The sequence below is a fragment of the Microtus pennsylvanicus genome, chromosome 9 (genome assembly GCF_037038515.1).
Source record: "Microtus pennsylvanicus isolate mMicPen1 chromosome 9, mMicPen1.hap1, whole genome shotgun sequence".
Lineage (NCBI taxonomy): Eukaryota > Metazoa > Chordata > Mammalia > Rodentia > Cricetidae > Microtus > Microtus pennsylvanicus.
In genome coordinates this window covers 81,086,571-81,110,192 of record NC_134587.1, presented here as the reverse complement: position 1 = coordinate 81,110,192, position 23,622 = coordinate 81,086,571, and the positions used below count along the sequence as shown (strand labels likewise).

Here is a 23,622-nt window from a genome sequence, read left to right as displayed (position 1 = left end):
TAACAGCAGAGCCCCCCTATTTAAGATTTTTAAATTTTGTTAGTGACATGGCGCTCGCTCTCTCTCTCTCTCTCTCTCTCTCTCTCTCTCTCTCTCTCTCTCTCTCTCTCCTCCCCCCCCCTCTCGTTCTTTGGTTTTTTTGAGACAGGGTTTCTGTGTAGCTTTGTTTTTATTGACTTCATTTTCTGCATGTGCTGATTGTAGGTTTGTAGTATGGTACTGTAACAACACTACAGGAGGTGTAACTTGGGAATGATAGAAATTAATTTGGCATGCAGTCTGAACAATGGGAAGTCCAAGGATCCAGTGCTGGTACCATCCCATGCACACAGGCAAGGGAGTATGAGAGAATAAACATGAAAGAGGATATCAAACTCACCTGTTTAACAAACCTGCTCTCCCAGTAACCACGCAGCCCCAAAGTACATTGTTTCTTTCTTGAGTCCCGAGTTGTCACAGCCTCAATTTCCTTAAGAGGCCGTTCCTCCCAACACTGCTGCACTGGTGATTAACTTTTCAACACATGTGTTCTTGGGGGCTTGTTGAAGTCATAATGACTGTTTGCTTCTTTAGATAGTTTATGAGCATTTAGGGAGGTTTTCAGATCTCCCTCATCATGCTATAATAAATGGCCTTACACAGAAGAACTTTGTACAGATATACATAAGCTAGTCTGTTTCTGGATACATTCCTTTAGGTGGACTCAAAGGGTGTGGACGTTGTTAATGCTTTGGGTTCGTTTTATTAAGTTGTCATTCAGAAACACTATGCAAGTCTATGCACCGTCTCTGATGCCAGAAGAATGTTTTCCAAAGCACTTGCCAGTATTTTGTTGTTTCTGCAGCTCTTTCCTGAAATTCATATTTAGACAGGTGCAAAATGGCATTTTAATCGGTGTATAACTTGATACTCAGATATTTATTGAATGCACGTGAATTCACTTATGTGCTAGAGAATGACAGTGAATACGAAATCAAAACGGGTCCTGGACATTCTGCCATGCTGTGTAAAATGGGCTGTGTATGAATAAAGTCCATAGTGCATTTGGTACTGATCATCTGAGAAGATAGAAAAACTTTTAAAAGTGCGTGCACACTTGTGTGCGTGTCCACGTGGTGGGAGTGAAATTTTAGTGTAGTGGGCACGGGGCTGTGAGTTAAGGACTGAAGGAACCAGGCCTCTGAACAGCAGCAGGCACCTGAGAACTGGGTTCTAGGAACTGGAGGCTCGAGGAGGAGCAAAGAAATGGGAAGGCTGGCGAATACAGAGCCAAGTTATGGGTAGGCTTAAAAACCATAAGGGCTTTGGCTCTGAGTCTTAGTGACTTAAACCTTTAGAGTTTCTCCGTGTTGAGAACAGACTGAGTGCAAGTGGGTTTAGGAGCTGGGGAGGAAGTGGTGTTGCTGGAATTGCAGCAGAAGATTGTGGCAGGTTCTGGCTGTGTGCTGATGCTGGCTGTCAGAAGGAGAGCCTGATGGGGTTGAATGAGCCATGAGGAACAGATAGATGTGCCTCTCAGCTGACGTAGAAGGGACGACGATGATAGAATGGAGATCAGGAACTCAGTTTTAGAGATACTGAGTTGAGGCGAATAGTAGCTATAAACCAGGTATGGAGTCGCAGCTTTGCATGTGTGGTCTAAAAGGCATTGGTTTAGGGATACAGATTTGGGATTCAGAAACCTGTAGATAGATGTGAAAAGCAGCACACTGGAGAAGGATACCACTAAGTGTGGAAAGTGACTTTGTCCAGGACACCTGTCTGGTCGTTTTAAGCCGAAAGGAGTAGGGGATGAGGGGAAATCACGGAGAGGTCAAGAAGGGACAGCTAGGGATGGAGGAGCAAAGTCAGTCAGAGCTGGCCACAGAAGATCAGTTACCCACATCTAACACTACTGGCAAGGTAATAGGGCAGGTAAGAGCAACTTGAAGCAGGTAACAATTGACTAAAAACACAGGTTTGTGCATCTATTTGACAGGAAGCCTAGAGGAAGGCCATTTCCAGTTTGGTGATTAAGTAATGTCGTCTCTTGCTTTCTTGTCCTTCCTCCCCTTCTGATCAGCCATTAGTGACAAAAATCAGTTAAAACATGGTCGCCAAAAGTTCCACGTGCCGCAAACTCTGGCTGCTGTTCTCAAAGGCTGGAAGCCAAGGACAGTGTCCCAGGGTAGTGGCTTTGTCTTCACATGCCTGCGGGTATTTATCAGGGAGGAGACATATTTCTTGACAGCACGCTTCTCAGAACTCAACCAGTGATGATCTTCACTCCTTTCATCCGAAGAGGTCAGAAAAGCAAGTATTCAGCTTTAAATGTTTTCTCTGTGGGGACACCAGGGATAGACAGCAAAAGTGGCAGTTGGGGAGCCAGGAAAGGTATTAGAGATGGGGGTACAACCGTAAAATATTGACTTTACTTGCCCATAGAGCTTTTGTTTATTTGTGATTTGGAGCAAATAATTTGAACTGAGTTGATGCTGCCACTTGTCCGTTAACTTTATACATAGATTTTTAAGTTGTTTTTTTTTTTTTACATTGTCAGAGTTTCCTTTTAGTTTGCTTATATATAGTTTGCTATATAACGAGACCTTCACCTTATACAGGAAAATGACATACTCAGTTATCATTTTTATAATGTAAATCATTATATATATATAATCATTTTACAGTTTCATTTAAGATATTTTGCTTTTCTACACAATGCATGTTGGTGGCCAACCAGAGCAAGGAGCTAGTATTTTCGGGGCAGTCTTTGCTAGCTACAGTTCTACGTCATTTGTTGCTCATGAGGACCTGTGAGGTAATGCAACTGTAGTCACCTTTCTTTTTTCCTTTCCTTTTCAAGAGACAGGGTTTACCTGTATAGCCTTGGCTATCCTGGAAATTAGCTCTGTAGACCAGGGTGGCCTCTAACTCATAGATCTGCCTGCCTGTGTCTCCCCAGTGCTGGGATTTAACGTGCGATCCACTTGGCTGTAATCACCCACTCTACACAGAGGAAGTAGAAGCCCAGAGAGGCTCAGTAGCCTGTCCCCGGTTGGTGTGTGGTGGAGCTGGAATTGAATTAAACCACCGGCCTCTAGATGGAGTCTTTTTACTACACACCACAGTACTGCTTAGTTTTTAGTTTAAGTATCTCAATACAAATTTCCTCCTATCCTGAAGTTTCGTTCTGAGGTCTGTATGCAAGTTTACTAATCTGTCTATATAACTGTGTGTTAAAATAGAAAGCTTTGCTTCTGACCTTTAAAGAATCATAACTGAAATGCCTTACATGAAAGAATTTGCCATTTTCACTATTGTCACCTGTACAGATTTTTTTTTTTTTTTTTGAGACAGGGTTAAGCTTTGGAGCCTGTCTTGGAACTAGCTCTTGTAGACCAGGCTGGCCTTGAGCTCAGAAATCCACCTGCCTCTGCTGGGATTAAATTAGGTATGAGCCACCACCACCTGGCTTACCCACATTCGCATTGTTGTGGACCCACCATTTCCATTTCGCAAACATTTATCTGCTCTCATTAATCCATTAAAAATTCAAGCCCTATTACCTAAGTGTCCTTTTCTCGCAGCCCTTGGCAGTCATGCCTGTTCTTTCTGTCTCTATGAATTTGCATACTCTGTTGAAGCTCATAGAAGACAAACCGTGCGAGAGTTTTCCTGTCGATTGACTTAACGTGACTTCGCACCACGTCTTCAACTTAATTCATGTTGTGGCCGTGTCAACATTTCCCTCCTAAGGATGAATAACAACCCCTCACATATCTATCCACACTGTGCTCTGTTGATCTGCCTATGAACACTTTGGTGTCTTCCACCCTTGGGTTATGGTGACTATTGCTGCTGCTAACAGGTGTTTACACCTATCACACGCCCCTCTTTCAGCTCCTCTGGGTTACATTTAGACTTGGATGGCTGGAAGATACGGTAAGTATATGTCGTTATTTGAGGCACTTTTCCGCTGCTTTGCGCAGGGGCTACACTAGTTTGCCTTCACAATGGCAATGCTCAAGGCTCTAATAACTCTGGCTGCTCGACGATGTTTGCTTCTTTTACCCTGGTCATCTTGGTGTGGGTGTGAGGTGGTAGCTCATTGTTTGGATTTGTATATCGCCAATGGCAAGGGGTGTTGAGCATCTTTCATCTCAACACCTTCCCGTTGATCATTGGCCTATCTCCTTTGGAGACATCTCTGTCCTTTGCCCATTTTCAAATTTAATTGCTGGGATGTTTTGTAGTTTTCATTATTTTTCTTTCTTCTAGAACTTTTAAGCTATTTGGATTTTAATTAGAATTTTCTCAGTGTCTCCTTTAAAATAGGTCACAGGGATGATGTTAAAAATGACATGAAACTAAGTTTAATTCAGGGAAAAGGTAGCACATATTCACATTCACATCTACCTTTTTAATGCGTTTCCAGGAGGGACAGAGTATATGTGTATATTGTCCATATGTGTGACTTTTGCTGCTAAAAGATCATTTAAAACATTTTTTCCTGCCATACACAAAAGCTGTTGTTCAGTGTGTATTTTATAAGCAGACTGTTGGTTTTATTTGGAGACTATTTAATATCACAGTGCTATCCAATGAAGCTAATTTATTAAAAGTACCTTGCTAGTGAAAGCATTTAGACCATTAGAGTTTTATCGCAAGTGAACAAGAAGCCACTGTTTTGAGCTATGCAATTTATTTGTTATTGCTTTGGGTTTTACGTTAATTTCCTAATTCCTAGTTACTGTAGGTAATTACTACAAAGTTCTTTTTATGCAGTGGCATGTAAGGAGCTGAAATTATAGCCATAGCTGTAAAGAGGTTATTGTTTGTGTTTTAACCCCGCGTTAATTTGGCTCTTTATCTTCCTGCTGATTGCCTGCCTCGTTAATGCTTCCGTGTTACCAGGTGACGGCAGTCATCTTTCCTGCTCTAGTGGAAATTCCCAGACCTTCTGCTCCGGCTGGTGCGCCAGCCTCCTGATTCCTGCCCTGTATTTCTACTCTTCAATTTGGACAGTTGTGCGCGCCCCCACTCCACATGATCCAATTCTGTTTCCAATCTTGTGACCCTTCCAAGCTCTGCTTCCCCTCTTCCCACGCTATTCACTACCCCAATTCAGGGCTGAAGTCCCTGTCAGGTGTGTGGTGTTGTCTCTCCCAGTTGTAGAGCACCTGCCTCTCCTGCATCCCTGTCTTTTCCTTTACTCGTGTCGTCTGTGTTCCCGCTAAGATGGTCACTGCCTAGCACTGTGTGTCACCTCACGGAGCATGGTGACTTTTCTAGTTTACGCTTTCTTTTGCAAACTTTTAGTTTCTGTAGTAAGGTGTTGGTTGTTTCTGGTGCACATTCCTGTGCTTTTGTGATTGTGTGCAGTTAACCTTCCCGGCTAAGCAAGTAAATACTTGTGTAACATATGCTCCTTTGTGAATCCATTGCCCAGATCCGTTAAAAATGGTCTGTGTTACCTACAGTAAGTAACACTGTAGTGGATTTCCATTCTCTCCCTCTCTCTGAATCTTATCCACAAAAGCTGTTCATTTTATTAAATATGAACTGAGACTCAGTTGCTTTTCAATGCCAAATAGTCTCTCAATGATGTGTTAAATCTGTTTGTCATGTCCGGTTGGTAGAAATTACCTTGGCTGGTAGATGTCTGTGGTTCTGGAAATTGCTATCATTCCTTTTTCTTTGAAGGTGTTTCTCTTGTAGTGTGGATTTGCCTACCTTTCCCAGGGTATTCCTTAGAGTAGGCTGGATCAGGGAGGAAAGACTGGCAATGCCCCCCTGTGAAGGCCTCAGGGCTTTCTGTAGGAGAATAAAATATTTAAAAGAAGTATCAGGACAGAGGAGGGCCATTTAGCAGTTCATTCTTTAGCTTTCATTTCCCGCCCTAGGAAACACATCCATTATGAAATCATGAATTTTCCAGTAGTAAAGTGGCTGTCTTCATAACAATCATATAAAAGATATGAATGAAGGCATTGACCTGGTTTCTTTCTTTAGTGAAATAAAAGGAATTGACCACCCGCTACTGTTTGCAGGTGAGCTGGAGTGAAATAGTTACTGCAACCTTGTCCATCCTCTTTATTTCTTTGTTTCTGGATCTATTTTGTATTGGGTGCCGTATGTTTGAAAGCAGCCGCATAGTCTTCAGTGTTTATTTTATCTGTGTTCCTCATCCAAAGAAAATTCATTACAAATAAATGTTTAAGCATCAATCATGAAGGAAGGGAAATTTTTATACACTTGGCTTTCTCTTTTCCAGTACACTCCATTTTGCTATACCCCGTGATAGTCCCACCATACTGCAGAATTTTTTTTCTATAATTGTTTCATTTATAGTTTAAATTTTATATGTGGTTAGTATCTTCTTTCATACTCTTGAACTGGAAGAATTAATATGGTTAAAATGGCTATATCAAAAAAATTAATTTACATGTTTATTACAATACCACCAAAATCCCAACATCATATTTCACAGATTAAGAATTAAATAGTCATATTGGGTGGTGGTGGTGCACCCCTTGAATCCCAGCACTTGGGAGGCACAGGCAAGCAGATCTCTCGAGGACATCCTAGTCTACAAAGTGAGTTTCAGGATAGGTGCCAAAGCTACACAGAGAAACTGTGTCAGGGGTTAAAAAAAAAAAAAGAATTAAGCAGTCCTAATTCATATGGAACTAAAAAAGTCTACAAATAGCCAACACAATCTGAAGGTGTAAGAAACATGGCTGGAGGTATCACAACAGCTAACCTCAAATTATACTACAGAGATAGTGCCCAAATACAGCCCGGTATACAAACATCCTCTTAGACCAATAGAATAGAGTTAGGATCTGTAGGGTGGAACCTAATTGTTGACAAAGGAAGCAAAAACCCATGCAGAGGGAAAAAAGCCTTTCAACAAATGGGGCTGACGTATCTGTGATATCTACCTACAGAAGAATGAAATTAGATTCCTTTCACAGTTGATTAAAGGTCTTTATTTAAAACCTGAAGCTGCAAGAGGGAACCAGCAAACATTCCTGAAGACATAGGGTAGACGACACTTGTCTGAACTGAACTCAGTGATGCAGGAACTAGCCCCAGGTATCAGCAAGTGGGATTTCTTGAAATTAAAAAGTTTGTGCACAAAGGAGTCTAGACAAGCATCCCACAAAATGCAAGAGCATCTTTACCAGCTGTACTTCAGACAGGTAATTTATATTCCAAAACTGCAAAAAGTAACAAGGAAATAAATTTGCCAGTCAATAGATGTTCTAATGGAACACACATGTCTCAATAGAAGACACACAGAAGACTAATCACTATTGAGTGATAATATCCCTAGTCATCAGAGAATGTGAACTAAAATTATTGTAAGATACAACCTTCCTCCAGTCAGAATGGTGGTCGTCAAGCAATCTGACAAGTGTGGGTGTGGGGAAAGAGGGGCCCTTACTCATTTCTGGGGGGAATGCAAAAACAATGCGTTGTTTGGGAAGCAGTTTGTAAGTTTCTAAGAATAAAAATAAATACACTATGACCCAAGTATTCCATTCCTGGGCATATACTTGAAGTACACAACCTATCACCAAAATACTAGATTCTGTGTGATAGTGCCTCTCTATTCAGGACAGCAAGGCAAACGAATCAGCTCTATATGTCTATCAACAGATGCATAACAAGAATATGGTACATATACAAAATAGAACATTACTCAACTGTAAAGAGTGAAATCATGAAAACTGCAGGAAAATGGATAGAGTTGCAAAATATATTGAGGTCACCAAAACTCAGAAAGAAAAGAATCATGTCTTCTCCATGTGCAGATCCTAGCCTACAGTGCATATATGTATGTTTACATGTATATGTGTAAATAGCTCAAGTGTGTACGTAGTATAATGTGTATAAGGGAGAACAAGGAAGGCCTATTAGGTGATGAAGAATACAATACAGGCTAAAGGACTTGAGTCATCAGAGAGCATAAAGCTATGGTTTTCCAGCTTTGCTTTTTCTTTTTTCATAGCAGATATGTTATAGAAGTGTAAGGTAGTGAAAATCTTTTTTTTTTTTAGATTTATTTATTAAGTATACAATGGTCTGCCTGCATGCATGCCTGCAGGCCAGAAGAGGGCATCAGATCTCATTACAGATGGTTGTGAGCCACCATGTGGTTGCTGGGAATTGAACTCAGGGCTTTGGAAGAGCAGGCAATGCTCTTAACCACTGAGCCATCTCTCCAGCCCAATAGTGAAAATCTTAAGCCCTCTATTGCTTCAGAATGGCTGTTCTGAGTGTAGAAATCCAGATGGATCTATAGAGTTCGGGACTGGGCGAGCGTGTGTTTGAGAGGTTAACTTAAACCAGCCATGTGCTGTTTTTGTGCATAAGTAGAATAAAGTGATTTTGATACAAAATTGTGAAAAATTTGGTACTTAGGCAGCACACCTCCCATTTTACTCAGTGCCAGCAAGCACCTTTCTTATATTTTTGGTTGTGAGCCCAGCCTTTAACGGCTGAGCAGGCACCTTTCTGTACTGTCCGTGGTGTATACATTTCATTATTTCTATAACCATTCCTCTCAGACTCCCCTTAGGACTCAGTGGAAGCACCAGGAATGCTGGGGAAGCAATGCCTGTTTGGTGCTCATGTTTTGTGTGGGTGCTTTCTCCTCATAGCTCAGACTCAGCTTTAAACTCGTCTAGCTCTGATGCTGGTTCTTTTTCCTTTAACTGGGATCTGTGGTCCAGCACAGGGATGATGGCTGGGCATCAGACTCAGCACCTGGGATCTGCTTCCCCATGGTACAGCACAGGGATGATGGCTGGACATCAGACTTAGCACCTGGGATCTGCTTCCCCATGGTACACATGGCTGGGCATCAGACTTAGCACCTGGGATCTGCTTTCCCTTGGTCCAGCACAGGGATGATGGCTGGACATCAGACTCAGCACCTGGGATCTGCTTCCCCTTGGTCCAGCACAGGGATGATGGCTGGACATCAGACTCAGCACCTGGGATCTGCTTCCCCTTCCCCATGGTACAGCACAGGGATGATGGCTGGACATCAGACTCAGTACCTGGGATCTGCTTCCCCTTGGTCCAGCACAGGGATGATGGTTGGACATCAGACTCAGCACCTGGGATCTGCTTCCCCTTCCCCATGGTACAACACAGGGATGATGGTTGGGCATCAGACTCAGTACCTGGGATCTGCTTTCCCGGGGTATAGCGCAGGGATGATGGCTGGACATCAGACTCAGCACCTGGGATCTGCTTCCCCTTCCCCATGGTACAACACAGGGATGATGGTTGGGCATCAGACTCAGTACCTGGGATCTGCTTTCCCAGGGTATAGCGCAGGGATGATGGTTAGGCGCCAGACTCACTGCGCCGGTCAGACACGTGGTACAAGCAAGCTGTTCACTTATCTAAGTTGCCTTTATAAAGTGACAACGTAACAATACATTACCAGGATTAGTCCCAGCATTAGAAGTGTGACTTGGGGAGGCTGGAGAGATTGTAAAGCATTTGCCGTGCAAGCATGAGAACCTATGTTTGATCCCTAGCATCTACATAAAGAAGGCAGGCTGGTTAATTGGTTAATTGATGTCAACCAATCAGCTTAACCTGACAAATGCTAGGTCAACGAGAGACCCTGTCTCAAAAAGTCGTGGTGAACAGCCCTGAGGAATGCAATCCACGGTTGCCCTCTAGCTTCCTTGTGCATGCATGCTTGTGTGCATACCTGCTGTTCACATGTGTATGTATCTGCGTGAACACACACATATTGGGAGACCAGGTATAGAGGCCATGTCTTCTGTCCAAGTGCTCTGGAGGCTGAAGCAGGATGATTACTTGAGCCCAGGAAGCTGGGCAACTTAGCAAGACTCTGCCTTTCAAAGTGAAGCTTTTGGGGAAACTGGTAGAAGGGATAAGACTGGATGGGTAGGCGAATCAAGGATTCCCTTAGATCCTTCCTAATGAAAGAGGCCTAAAGCAGGCCAGGGGATGGTGGCCGTGAGTGGGCAGCATGCTCCTGGGTGGGCTGTGGATTAGGGTGAGGACGATGTAGGTCGTCTGAGGCCAGCTAGGCAAGGTTTGCAAACCTGTGATACCTTCAACGACAGTACTGGGAAAGATGCCTGTGGAGGATCCTTCATCTTCAGGGCTTGTTCAGCCTTGGCAACACTGTAGCTGTGGTCCAGAAAGTTTGATCTGTTTGCCCCACCTTGCGCATTGTTTCTGGAGATGACTTTGTCCGGATGTTTTTGCACATGGGACACTAATTCGGTGGATTTATATTCTCAAGATCTACTTTGCCATTCCTCTAAAAGCAAGTGAAAACAGTTGGCCTAAAAAATAGCAGGGTGGGTGTTTGAGTGTGTACACGTGTGCTGTGACTGTTAGGACTATTTAATTAGGAGTCAGTTTGCCTTGTAAAAACGGTGACTTTTAGTGCCTCAGTGTTGATGGTGAGAGTGTGTATTAACGAAATTAGACCTTTACTCCTGGCGTGGAAAGAAAACTGATTTGAAAAACATCTGTTGCAGCTCACTCTCTACTCCTTGCTTTGTAAAGGCTGAGGGACAGAGTTGAACCGGGAAGACTTCTGTTCTCGGACCTTAGAGACTAGTCTAGAATAATGTGCTCAAGAAGCAAGTATGAGACATGAGCAAGAGCGATAACGGGGTGGGGCGTGGTGTTGGGGGGAGGGCGACTGGCAGGAGACCTTTGTGGAGAAGCCATGTGTCTCAACAATGCAGCCCAGATTTAATGAACATGTAAAGGTACTGGGCATTGAACCCAGGGCCTCGCACACACTAGACAAGCGCTCTGTTGCTAGGACAAGCCAGCGAACACAACATTCTGGCATCAGCACCTTCTATGCCATTGATAAATTACGATACCATCATTTTAATTAAAGGTCTTTCCGACCCTTGATACTCTTTAGGTCTGTTATGCTACCAGCGTGGATAGCATTGAGAGACTTGGTGCCAGAACATATGGAGAAAACGCGATACCAGTGTTTTGGTGATTGTATAATGAAAAGGAAATGAAGATAAAATAGGCCCAAATAAGCCAGAGAGTGCCCACGTTGAAACACAATAAGGAATTCATATGATTGGGGTTGGGATTCAGAACGAGGGTGGGGCAGAGCTTGAGAATTCAAGGTTCATTCTCATGTATGTCCTTGAGTAGAGAATAAGTATGTAAAATAGACTTCCAAGAGAGCAAGCGTGTGAAGAGTTCTGACCAAAGAGTAGAGTTTGGGAAGTGCATGTTTAGGTCGTGTGACCATCCTATAATGTTCCTGGGACGTCAGAGGATGAGAAAGAAGCGTATGCACAAGGGGAGCTGGAAGCCTTTTCCAGCCACACTTCAGTGAAAGACATTGTTTAACAAACGAGCTGTAAAGATGAAAAAAGGGTGAGCGTGCGCCCCCTGCTGTTCACCTCTAGGCATTTTTATTTAATAAAAAATTTACCCAACTGCATTTTTGTTTCTGTTTTGAGTGCTTTTCAATTTTCATCTGTTTCTTTTTTATTGTGGCTACCTCATGTGTGCACGGGGCAACTTGCTTGTCTTAATGTGAAGACGAGGGGTAGCATGTCAGTTCACTTCTGCTTTGATCACGATTTTCCCACAAGTCTCCTTCCTGAATGGTTCTTCTGCTGTGTGAGTTGCTCCAGGTTAGAGGCTTTCAGCCACATTTCTCGCAGCCTAATTGCTTCTGTCCTCTACTCCTGAATAATTCAGAGGAAGTAAGTGTGTGCAGAGCTTCCTTCTTTCATCTGAAGCAGCGTGGTGTTGCGTTCATTCTGCATTCTGATTCCGTAGTCCTTGTAGAAGTTTGAGTGTTCAAGCTTCAAGCACCAGCTTTCACAGTGGATAGCAGTAGAAAATCGTTTTGTTTTTCTTTCTTTCTTTTTTTTTTAAATCCCAAGGAAAACTTCTGTTCTTGAAAGCCACACTTCTGGGGTGAATTCGCCTAGACCACTTCCTATTCCCCAAGCATCTTCGATGCACAGGGTAGGAAGCTCCTGGTCAGTGGCCAGCACCCACGAGGATCTGAGTGCCCACAGTCATAAATGTAAGTCAGACTAATGTCACACTTTGTCGGTTGTTGAGACAGTTGTCGCAGGCAAAGCTAACGGGCAAACTGCTTTTGTGTCTGTCGCTTAGTGGGAAGTTTGCACATTAATTCTTAGTAATTGCTCCAAAGTCTGGCAGAAAGACAAGTTCTTAGGAAGAGATTTCTTGGGATGAACGTCCAGGCTACATGTCCATGGGACCTGCTGTATGAGGGATCTTAAAGTATGTTATTTAAATTGATGCGATGATTGTGTGGGGCTGTTTGCAAAAGGATAGCAGCTGGGGCTCTTGTGGTCCAACTGGAAAGTGGAAAAACCATCACCGCGGTTTGGTTTGGTTTGTGAAAGACTGTCTTGGAGAAGTGCTTTGTAATCTCTTACTTTAGATGCTGGTTCCAAGTGAGGTACAGATTATTTATCTTTAAGCTATATCGTAAATCGTTTAAACTCAGGGAAATACTCAAAGTTTCCGTAAATTCTGTTTTCTGCCTGTCAAGTGGGCAAACGAGCCCAGCGCTCTTTCATTCAGCAGCTGTATTCGGAAAAGTGCTTTTTGTTTTGTTTTTTCTTCTTGTGCCTTTTTCTCTTTTCCCCTTAAATTTCCTCACAAAACAGTTCGCGAATTAGCTAAGACAGTTCTGGAGGGCCTGCTGTGCTCAGGGTGGCAGTGGGTATGGGGTGTGTGTGGGGGGGGGAGACTGCAGGGTACAGAGAAATGTCATTTCATCATTAATAAGAAGCAGATGAGAAAGATAGTGTGTATGTTTGTGAGTGTCAGAAATGAGAGCTCTTTGCTTTAGCAACAAATCCATGTCTTTTCTTTTCTTTTCTTTTTTTTTTTTTGGTGAAGAAATTGGAACAAAGTTGTTGAACCTCTTGTGTGCTGAACAGCATCACATGGCTACCATACACGATTTACTATTTTCTTCCTGCACCCCAATACCTTTGGTTATTACTTTGGTCTTCTAGTAATTGAGACTAATTGAGGCTCAGAGATTGCATTACAGGTCCAAAGTCACACAGCAAGTATGGCGTATGACAATAGGCATTGAGTTAACAACAAAGGACACGTTTCAAACAGGTCCCTTAAAGCAGCAGCTGGTCTCATAGGCATGTAAGGAGCTGCATGGAGGCTCTTGACAAATGCTAGACTAGATTGTCTAAATTTAAACAGGATTATTGTCTGCCTGTTGTTTGAGATTTTAAAGTGGTGGGGCAAAGCCCAGAGGGGTTGCATACAACAACAGCTAATTCTCTGAATGTGAAAAGGTGACTCACATGTGTATTATTCTACAGTAGTCTCCCACGTAGACTTCTTTGTCTTACAGTGGAAATTTTAAAAAACAAACTATCCAGACAGAATCCCCAACGAGCCCTAAAAGCCATAACAGTGGACTTTGTGACGCTTGGAGCAGACACATTCCTTACTATCATACCCAGCATTTCCCACTGAACAGCCATGTTGATTTGGCCACCGTCCATCCAGGAGTAGCATGTCTGACCCTCCCCGGGAGGCTGTGAAATGCTTTTGTCTTTCCTTTTTGTCCTGTAACAAAAGGGTTTACCATGCACCCACAGAGCCCATCTAGTGGCCGTGTGTCCCTCATACAGATTAAGCATTCACATCAGTGAGTCCCTTTCTTAGTCTGATTTGCTAGCCCGGCTAATCTGTTCCGTGTAGTGCCTGGCAGCTTACAGTTCCCCCCTCCCCATCCTAATTCACTGAGAGCAAGCATGAGGGATGCGAGCGTGAACATGGCTGCAGCTCTCCCTGCCTGAGCCTGCTTCGATCCTTTTAAATGACTATACCCGGAGGATTTCGCAGTTGTACAGAAACTGATATTTCTTCAAAGAGCTTTATCAATTCTACCCTCACACCCCCGGCTGGCTCAGAAAAGCAGTATGATGCTACCTTATTGGCACTGCTGGTCGTGGGATCCTACAGCCTTTGTATAATTCCTTTGTTAGCCACGCTTACTAGGAAAAGAAGTAGGTCGACGATTTCTCATTTGATTCTTTGCTTTGTAAGCATGCTTTAATTTTTATTAAATAAATTGGTTTTAGGACCTCTTGGTTGTTAGCTTTGTGACCTGGAATTTATATTGACTGTACTGTTTCTTGGTTGTATTTATGTATGTTTAAGATGGGAAAGGGTCTGTTGGAAATGAATTTTATTGTGTGTTTTCTGTATGTGGGGACTTAAATTATAATTCAGCTTATCAGTATTCTTGGTATGATTTTTATCCTATTACCAAACACTATTTGATTTAATTTTTGTAGGTTTTGCATATATAACTGGCAGTTGTGCAAATGTAGAAAAATCTTTAGAATTTAAATGAAAGCATGAGATTTGTTAGTTGTCTTCTTTAATTACAATTAATATATGACTCATATGAAAGTTTTAAATGTATATGTGCTTTTAAAAAGCTACCTTAACATATAAAAAATCCTTTTCAGCCAAAATTGTCTTGCTGCTGATATGGAGGGAGGTGGGTCACATTAGGAAAGAATTTAATCTTTTGCTGGAGATCATGACTCTAGTCAGCTTCAACACTGGAGCCTTTTCAAGGGTGGTGCTCGCTTCCTTTGCTTGCTTTCTCTTTGGGATGTGTTGTTAGTGGCATCAGTTAAGAACTTCATAGAGAACCATAGTGTTGTTGGGAAACTGGCATCCGGTCCTTGGTCCTTGGGGATCTTTAGAAACGATGTTACCAAGTTATAAATGGGTTGAATGAAGAGGTATAAGGAACTTTTAGTATCTGGGAGTTTAGCAGTCTTTTTGCTGTTTAATGAGTGCATAGAAAAACATTAAGGCAAAAAATAATGACCTCCTTTGGATATTAGTGTAAAGATCGCACAGTAGTTTCTATGACAAGTGAGACAGATCATTGTGCAATTTGGTAGTAGGTCTTGAGAAAGTAGTTTTGCCACGTGAGCAGGACTATGAAGACAGGAGATTTCCTTCCTCTTTCCCTTTGGCCACAAAAGCATGTTTATTTTTGAGAGACAGATGGCATGGGGCAATGGCAGAGATGCAAACTAAAGCTATTTGCACTCTGTCAGTAATAGATCAGAAGGATTAGCTAAAGAAATGGGCCAGCCTCTCTTCCACCCTGGTGGCAGCCTGGCTGACAGGCAGTGATCTATCGCAGTGGGCACTCACCTGGGACTCGTTCAGGTCTCTATTGACTCATGGTGAGTTGTACAATCATCGTTTAGCATCAGTTCTTGAATCTGATGAGTGAGAAGGAAGTGCTGGACCATCCTCAGCATCCTTCCAGCAGTGTGCCTCTGTACGAGGTACGAGGATGCCACATGATTTGGAAGAAAAGCACTTTGTTTTGCTCAGCTGACCAAGTGAGCAGAAGGATGACTCTTCCCGATCCTCAGTTTTGTTTTTCTTGTGGCAAGAATGGTTAGTGAGTATTGTCAATACTAGAAAGTTGATAAGAACCTATAGAGTTGATCCTTTCTCAGGCTACCTCCAGGTTCAGAGGAAAAGGTTGGTGTTTGACTAGTGATGTCTGGCACAGGCAAAGGATCAAGCTGGGCAGTGTGTGGCACTGACTCCGGGTCACAAGACATGTTAGTGTGCACACCCTTTTATTAATCTTTGTTCTCTTTTATATCTTTGTATAGTGTGGATGAGACAGTCTGTGATTACAAAGTTAAATGAGTGTTGCTTTTGAACGTTAGAAACTTGGACTTGAGTGATTTGATTTCAAGCGAAGGTAGGCAGATAATCTGGCACAGTGGGGAGCATTAAGCTGATTCACAGAGAATTCCAGAAGAGAGCAAAGTGTTGTCTCTGTGCCAATACATGTAGTTCAAGAAAACAAAAACTCTTTTCAACTTAGACGCCAGAATGTAGTAAGAAATGTTAGTTCGCAAGTCAACTCTGGGACCAGTGAGAAGCTCTTTGCTTAGCAGGATGATTGCTGCGTCTGCTTAGATTTTTATGAAACAGTCGCTGCCTTCTCTTCTTAGGTTCTGTCATCTTCACTTCTGAGTCCACTTGAACACACCCTGGGATGGGGAAAGGAAAAGAAGGATTCCAGAAAAGTCTGTTGTAGCATAAGCAAACACTTCTGACAAAGGAGGACATGAAAACAGGACAGCTCTGGAGGAGGAGATCATTAGAAACTATTCCAATTACCGTGCTAGCCGCTGAGTAGAAGGTAGAAGACACACTTCAAGGGCCTCCTGCCTCAGAGTAGCACTTAACCTTCCAGGCTGGAATTTATTGAGAAGCAATGTACCAGCCAACAGTAAAGGGCTTGGAGAATTGAGAGAATACGTACATCTTAGGTCGTGCAAGTATGTTTGGCTTATTCCATCCGGTAAAGTCAGAGTTCAGACAATGGATAATCATGAAATGTGAATATTTGCCATACACACACATATAAATATGTAAATATGTATAAGAATGTTGACATGTATATTTGTGTCTGAGGCCAGCATATTTTGTTGCTGACATGAATTTTGACTCTGTTGTGTCCCAAAGTTGACTGAATCTGTTGTCATAGTGAACCTTCGAGAGTTAGCACCAAGCTAGTTTTATTTCCAGAACAGCGTCTACTGTTCTGTGAGGCCAGCAGTCAGGGGTCTCGGGCCTCATAAGAATCATGTCCTTCGCTTCAGTGAGAAATTCCTTCAGGAAGTTTTGTAAGCAGCGGATCTTTGTGTCTAAATCTCAGAAAGGTGAGGCATGCACCCAGCACTGTGGAAAATCTTATCTCCTGTTCATAAATTGAACTGAATTTGGTTCAAAGTTGGAACAAATAGCTTAATTTGCTGCTGAGTGGAATCAAAGTTGCTCCAAGATAAAAGCAAGTCTGAAATCCAATTGTGGAAACAAAAGGGACTTCTCTGATTGGATTCAAGTCAGGTGAGCACCTACTGAAATCCAGTGCCCACTTGTGAAATATTGGTGCTGCCCCCTGCCCCGCCCACCGTATGTCCTTTAGAATGTTAAGCTGAATGATACACCACCTTGTCCATTAGCATCCTGCCAAGTTTGGAAAGTTCCACCCTGTAGGTTCTGGGCAAAGTGAGAATTGGAAATCAGGACAGAAACTGGGCGGAAGCTTGCCAGCAGGAGGGTAGGTTGGTTCCGATCTAATATTAGGAATGTTATCTGGGCATAGGTGAGCTAACAGATGGCTCAGTGTACAGATACCATGTGAGGACCCGGAGAGCATCTGACGTGTGTGAGCATTGTTGGCGGGGATTGAGGTCATTTAGCCTACTGAAAAACTTCATGTTGACTTCACATTAATAATTTGTTTGTGAGCAAGAGAAAAGTATCACCCTTTCCTAGGCCAGGAAAAGGGTCAAAGTCAGTCAAGAATCCTGCTTCAAGGTGCATATACTAAAATTGAAATGATACAGAGATGCTCACAGGGCTCCTGCACCAGCTGACACACATTCATGTGGAACATTCTATACTCGAAAAAAGTTATGACTTCCGTGTCGAGTGGCAGGATAGAACTGGATGCCTAGAATTATGTGTTGACAATTTCTTCGAGAAAATAAAAGATCGGGACTGGAAGTGGCGAAGAGATTTTGTGTTTTCATATAGATGATTTTCACTATGTAGGTGAGAGTCTCTCTATGTTTTTATTTCACTTTGAAGCTGTATACCTTTGTAATGGGGTGGATATGCTGGTAGTCTTACTTCTCGATGCAGCTTCTTGGAGACCAGATCTTACCCTTGAAGCCACTGAAGATTTTGTCTGCTATTTTTTTTTTTCAAGACAGGGTTTCTCTGTGGTTTTGGAGCCTGTTCTGGAACTAGCTCTGTAGACCAGGCTGGTCTCGAACTCACAGAGATCCTCCTGCCTCTGCCTCCCAAGTGCTGGGATTAAAGGCGTGCGCCACCACCGCCCGGCTTGCTATCTTTTTTTAACATCAGCTCCTTACAGTCTATATTGTCTTCATGAAGAGGGATACGTTCTTGTGTATACATTAGGTGTGTTTGTTACACAGTATGGGTCACCGTTTATCTTCTATCTGAGATAAAAACCAAGCTGGACATGGACATAAACTTGGACTATGTGAGGAAACAAAATGAAATGTACATTTTTGCATTCTGAGGACAGCATTTATTTCACATACTTTAGGCCAGAAATTTTCTCTGAAATCTTGACACTCAGTAATTGTTGTCATATTGTAGTCTCTTTGGAATAAATATGGGGAACATGTATTTATGTATTTATGTTTTGTTATAGGTGGTAATGCTGTCATCAAGTATGAAGAGAAACCTCCCAAACAAGCATTTCAGAATGGATCAGGATCCTTATATCTGAAGCCTTTGGTGCCCAGAGTTCATGCACACTTGCTCAAAACTCCTCCAAAAGGTATTGTCTTCATTGTGAAGAAAAGAAAATTTTAAAAAATTTAAAACTGTGTGGCTTTTGGGAAGTTAAACTTTGACAAGTAGGTTTATGGTACTTGTAACAATTATATGTTTAAATGCCCATTGAGTAAGGAAATTTTAATAACGAGTTGCCATTGTTCCAAGAATCTGCAAATTCTACAGGTAAATTCAATAATGAAAAACAGCAGGTAGGGGCTAGAGAGATGGCTCAGTCGTGAAAAGCACTGACTGGTCTTGCAAAAGACTCAGGTGCAGTTCCCAGCACCCATACAGTGGCTAACAGTCACCTGTGTATCTCCAGTTTCAGGGCACCTGATGCTGTGCTTGCTCTATCTCTTGGGCTGCACAGGTACTGCGCCCGCATGCACACAGACCCACGTTCAGGCAAAACACCCCAAAGTCACAAAAAAATAAGAAATAAAACAAACCCCAGAAATCAGCCGGTAGAATGGAAGATGCCTGGAGAAGCTAACAAATAAAACTAGCGTTCAGTTGTTCTAGGCTGAGCCCCGAGGTGACAGCAAGAGACAGGAGCATGGCCCATTTCCTGTCTGTGCCTGCAGTTCATGTCTGTCACCTGCTACCCTGTTCCCCTTTTCTCTCGGCCGTTTGTTTCTGAAGATCCTGCCATTCACTTTGCCATCGCTGTGGGCACGAAGAGAGAGTGCGGTGTGTTGTGTCTATGTATTCTTAGCCTGCAGCGCATCCATGCAGCCCCGTCCCAGCCGAGAGCATGACAAGCTCTGCTCATTGCTCCTTGAATGCTTGTTTACCTGGAAGAATAAATGAGACCCATATTTATTTCAGAAAATTGGAAAAGCAGCCAGCAGCCACCACGGCATCCCCTCTCAGTTTCCTCTGCATATAAACGTGGTGTTCTTTGTTTTGTTTTGTTTCAAGGAAAGTGAGCACAGTGGTTTCAACTTTGAGTGTATGTATGCTGACATATATGTAAAAGATCATGTGATAGCTTGAGGTTACTGACCTGGTCTACATTTAGCAATGTGTTTTGTTGTTTTTTTTTTAATTTCTACTGGGTTGAAGGGGAAAAATGAACAAAAATATGGGGTTGGGCCAGTCCTGGTTAGAGTTAGGTTATTCGCTGTGCCATTAGGTTCTTATTTGTCTTATAAAGAGCTCTGAGGCATCAGATGCCCCCCGGCTAGGATGGCATTAATAAACCATGTTTTTTTTTTTAAGTCATGATTTTGAATCTCTACACTATCCCCAATAGTAACTAAAAGTAAACCCTGTGATGGAGTTTTGATCCTGAGGTGACATTCAGAGGACAACCAGAGGCCCCACCGATAACTGCAAAACCGGGCAAACCAGTGTTTTAAAAGGTCTGCATGGAGTCTGCAGGTGTCTCATAGAGGCTTTATCTGAGAGGGAGCCGGTGTGTTCCATTTATGATGGCTACATACTTTTAAGCGATTATCATCTCTTTAAAGTTCCGCAGATGGACCATGGCAGTCCTGACCAGTCATCTACAGATGGCTATTCACTTGGCAACGGTTTGATGTCAAGCACAGGCGTTTCTAGCTCTGCTAGCATTTCCCTGTTTGGTTCCTGGCTGCATTTTATATTGCATCAGTCTGGAGAAGAAGCTCCAGGGTATTTCTTCTTCCCAGTCCCTTGGGAAGGCGTACACCAGCAGCCCTCTTTCACAAAGTATAGCCTGTTTCCTATATGCAGTAGAATAGGCAAACATATGCGTTCCGTATTGCTAAACGATGTCTCTCCTGCCCAGGGTGCAGCTTGGTGCTGAGCATTCTCCTAGTCTGTGGGGCCCAGGATTCAGATATGCGAGAGTAAATAATAAGTGAACTAAACTGTAAATGAACTTTTCCTTGACTGCAAAATACACCCTGCCTTGTCCTTTTGAAAACGGATACTTTGTTCTTGATCAATGCATATCACTCTTAATATTGTAAATATCTCATTTGTTAATAACATCTATATTTGAAGGATGCTTGATAAAATTGTTTGCAACTTGGGATTTTCTCAGTGGTTAGCTGTAACCTAAAATTTACAGGCTAATGGAGGGCTTTTGAAAAAAAAAAAAAAACGAAACCACTCGTATTTACAAAATGGCTCGAGTCATGCATAGTACTATTTCCAGTAAAACATGTGCTTTATGTTTCTTTCACTTTCTAGGTCCTTCAAGAAAGAGTCTATTTACAGCTTTTAATTCAGGCAAGTGACCATTTTAAGCATGAATGATAAAAGTCTTTTTATTTGAAAAGTAATAATTAAACATACTGGAATTTATTTATAATGACTTTACTGGTATGCTCGCAACTCAAAATTCAGGCTTCAAGGGTGTCAATAATTGCATATGTGACACGGCCACTGGGGAAGCATGACTGAGCCTTCTAACCCAAGAAGAGCACACTTTATTATATAGATACATTTAGCTTAAAATGACTTTTAAAATATGGTTCATGTAAAATAAAAGACAGCTCTCCAAATATGAATGTTATTTTCAAACTGGATCATCTTTAATTGTAAAATTGTCTTTAAGATTTAATTTTTAACCCCTTGTATTAGCTTGGCATCTTTCCATTTTCCTGGCTCTCCCTAAACCCCTCCAAGTCCCCTTGTTCAGACATAGATCTCTAAGGTGGCCTACAACTTACACATTTAACTACATTGAGAGTCTGATACTGTCTTTTGTGGAGCCGTAGATTTTATAAAACGTATTCGCTGAAATTCCCACATGTGACATGCAGAGCTATATGCAGTCAGCCGTGAACTACCTCCATGTTCTTGTTTTATATTACAGTGCACTCATGCGGCTTCTAAGCCCACTGCACACAGAGCAGAAAACCAGAGAAAAGAAAGGCCACGCTGCAGCCTGTAAACTAGCTGACATCCAGGCTTTCATAGAGCCAGCACAGGACACAGTTGTGAGCCATGTGCTTCTCCCCAGGGTTAAGCACAGTGGTTAGTTATTTTCACAGCTCAAGGCTGACCTAAAACTAGCTCAAGCCTAAAGAGTAAACACTGCCGTGTCGTGTGGCCTTTGAAGTAAAAATGCTTGTAAATATTGAAATCCCGTCTTGTCACACACCACACAGAGATCAGTTTCAATGAGTTACCCGGTGCGTGTGCAGTAACAAGTAGCCTCTTGGGTGTTTGAGTTGGTTCTATAGATCACATTCATCATGATTCCATTGTGAACTGTTTCACTATCATCTTCGTGATTTTCTTGTGACATATTCTTTAAGAGGGTATTAATAAACTAAAGCCCATGCACACTGTAGTTCCTCGGATCCCCACATTCTTTTCACAAAGCTCCATACTAGATTCTGGTATGATCCACAACGTAAAAGCGCTGACCACGTTCTGGTCAAGCTCAGATTTACTTTTTTATCTTCCGTGTGTTTCACCTGGATGTTTGTCAGTGCACCACACGCACACAGGGCCCTGGAAAGCCAGGAGATGGTATCAGATCCTCTGGATCTGGAGTGACAAACATTCAAGAGCCACCGTGTAGGTCCTAGGAGCTGAACCCTGGTCCTCTGAAGGGTAGGGTTTGCTCTAACCTCTGAGAGCTCTCTCCAGCCTCTATTTAATATTTTTTTGGGGGGGAGCAGATGAAATAATATCTTCACCACATCTGAAATGTTCTGTCATTATTTCAGTTTAACAGTTAAAGAAATTCCATTACCTCAGAAGACAGAAAGGGACAGATGAGAATGACCTTGAGAGGCTTGGGCGTTGGTGAAAATCTTAGTTCTTCACTTCCTATTTGTGGCCTGACTGTGGCTACTTGCTAAGCCCCTCCAGAGCTCGAGTTTCTCCTTTGGCAGCATGGGAACGTTCAGCAGATAGATCCTAGTGCGGGAATCATTTTGACCGTGTAGAATATTTTCATCCCAGGTTCTCCGACGGTAGCTAATCCTGCTGCTAGGGCTGACAAGGTTGGCAGCTCTCCTTTCACTTTTTGTGGATATTTTAGAGGTGACCCCCCTCCCAGGCGTCAAGTTCGTGAAATCATCAAAGCAAGTGAGAAAACCCACCAAAAGTTATGACCCACCCTCATGGGGGACAAGCTGTTGTGATTTATTTAAAGGCTATGACACTGTGAGATTCTAGGCAACATTGTCTCTAAATAAAACATGCTCGCTGTTTATGATGAAAATGTCACACACCACATCATGCTATTATTACCGTGGTTCCAAAACTCATGGGAGCTGTTTGGGATACCATAGGCATCCAAGTTGGGTTCATCCAGTTCTCTGTTTTATATGCCATCCCTGTCAGGTGCCACGATGTCTGCCCTGGAAGTGGAAACACCTGTTCTTTCTGCGCCATTTCATAAATATAGCCTGTGGCTTTCTGCCTCTCCTTTCTCCCGTGTCGCGAGGTGGTTGAGGGTGGCAGACCTGCTCTGGGGAGGTGACGCGATGCTGCCACACTGTGTGTCTGCTGCCACACTGTGTGCCTGCCGTCTTTTCCTTATTGAAAAGGTGACGATCTCGACTTTGCCCTTATGCTGAAAGGGCAGACACCCTTTAGCTATCTGAAAATTTTAGTGCTTCACGTTAGGAGGAATGAATCATTTTAGTGAGTCTCTTCACACAGGGCATATGAACGTATTTCAGGCAGAAAGGTTTTAAATGTAGAAACCAATAAAAGTGCCACAAATATATACCTGACTAGAGAAGGCTTTTCCTGGAACACAGGTGTAATAGGAAAGATTAATAATGATGATCGCACATGATTGGAGCTTTGTTTGGTCAAAATGGACATTACAACACTTGCTCTTTGTAGCACTCTTGAAAATTAGCAAGACAGAGCAGAGCCATCACCATAGTGGACGTTGTATGGGCCTATTGTCTAAGACACCTCCATCAAATCCTCATTGCATATTTTTTGACTGTGAAAAAAAGTCAGTCTGTGAAATTCATGAGGAACCAGATAAGACCCCCAAAAGAGCCAAAACCAAGTTTGTGGGGAAAACAAAGCTGGAAACATCATAACTCTTGCTTTCCAGTCTATCGGTTTGTAAGTAAAAGAGTGTGTTGGCGTAAAGTTAAATACAGAGACCAATGGCCATGGAACAGTCCAGAGATAAACCCGTGGACATGCAGTCCACTGAGTTTTGACAAAACTTCCAAAAACACCCAGTAGGAGAACTACAGTGTGAGGAGAACCAGATGTGTACGGCCG

The 23,622-nt window shown here is 42.6% G+C and overlaps 1 protein-coding gene and 1 non-coding gene across 6 annotated transcripts in view; both read left to right on the top strand.

Annotated features, from left to right (window-relative positions):
• The window catches only part of Mtus1 (microtubule associated scaffold protein 1), a 127,640-nt gene that overhangs the window by 51,142 nt on the left and 52,876 nt on the right, over positions 1 to 23,622 (top strand). For 3 of the 5 annotated variants that reach the window (XM_075986575.1, XM_075986574.1, XM_075986576.1), the window contains exons 4-5: positions 18,296 to 18,424; positions 20,602 to 20,640. In XM_075986575.1, coding sequence (XP_075842690.1) covers positions 18,296 to 18,424; positions 20,602 to 20,640 — 168 coding nt within the window. Of the gene's footprint in view, positions 1 to 13,652; positions 14,055 to 18,295; positions 18,425 to 20,601; positions 20,641 to 23,622 lie in introns of those variants that run through there. The other 2 variants (XM_075986578.1, XM_075986577.1) reach the window with 2 other exon arrangements.
• LOC142858102 (U6 spliceosomal RNA) lies at positions 17,413 to 17,517 on the top strand. Its single transcript, XR_012911981.1, has one exon. It is a non-coding gene; the product is annotated as a U6 spliceosomal RNA (small nuclear RNA).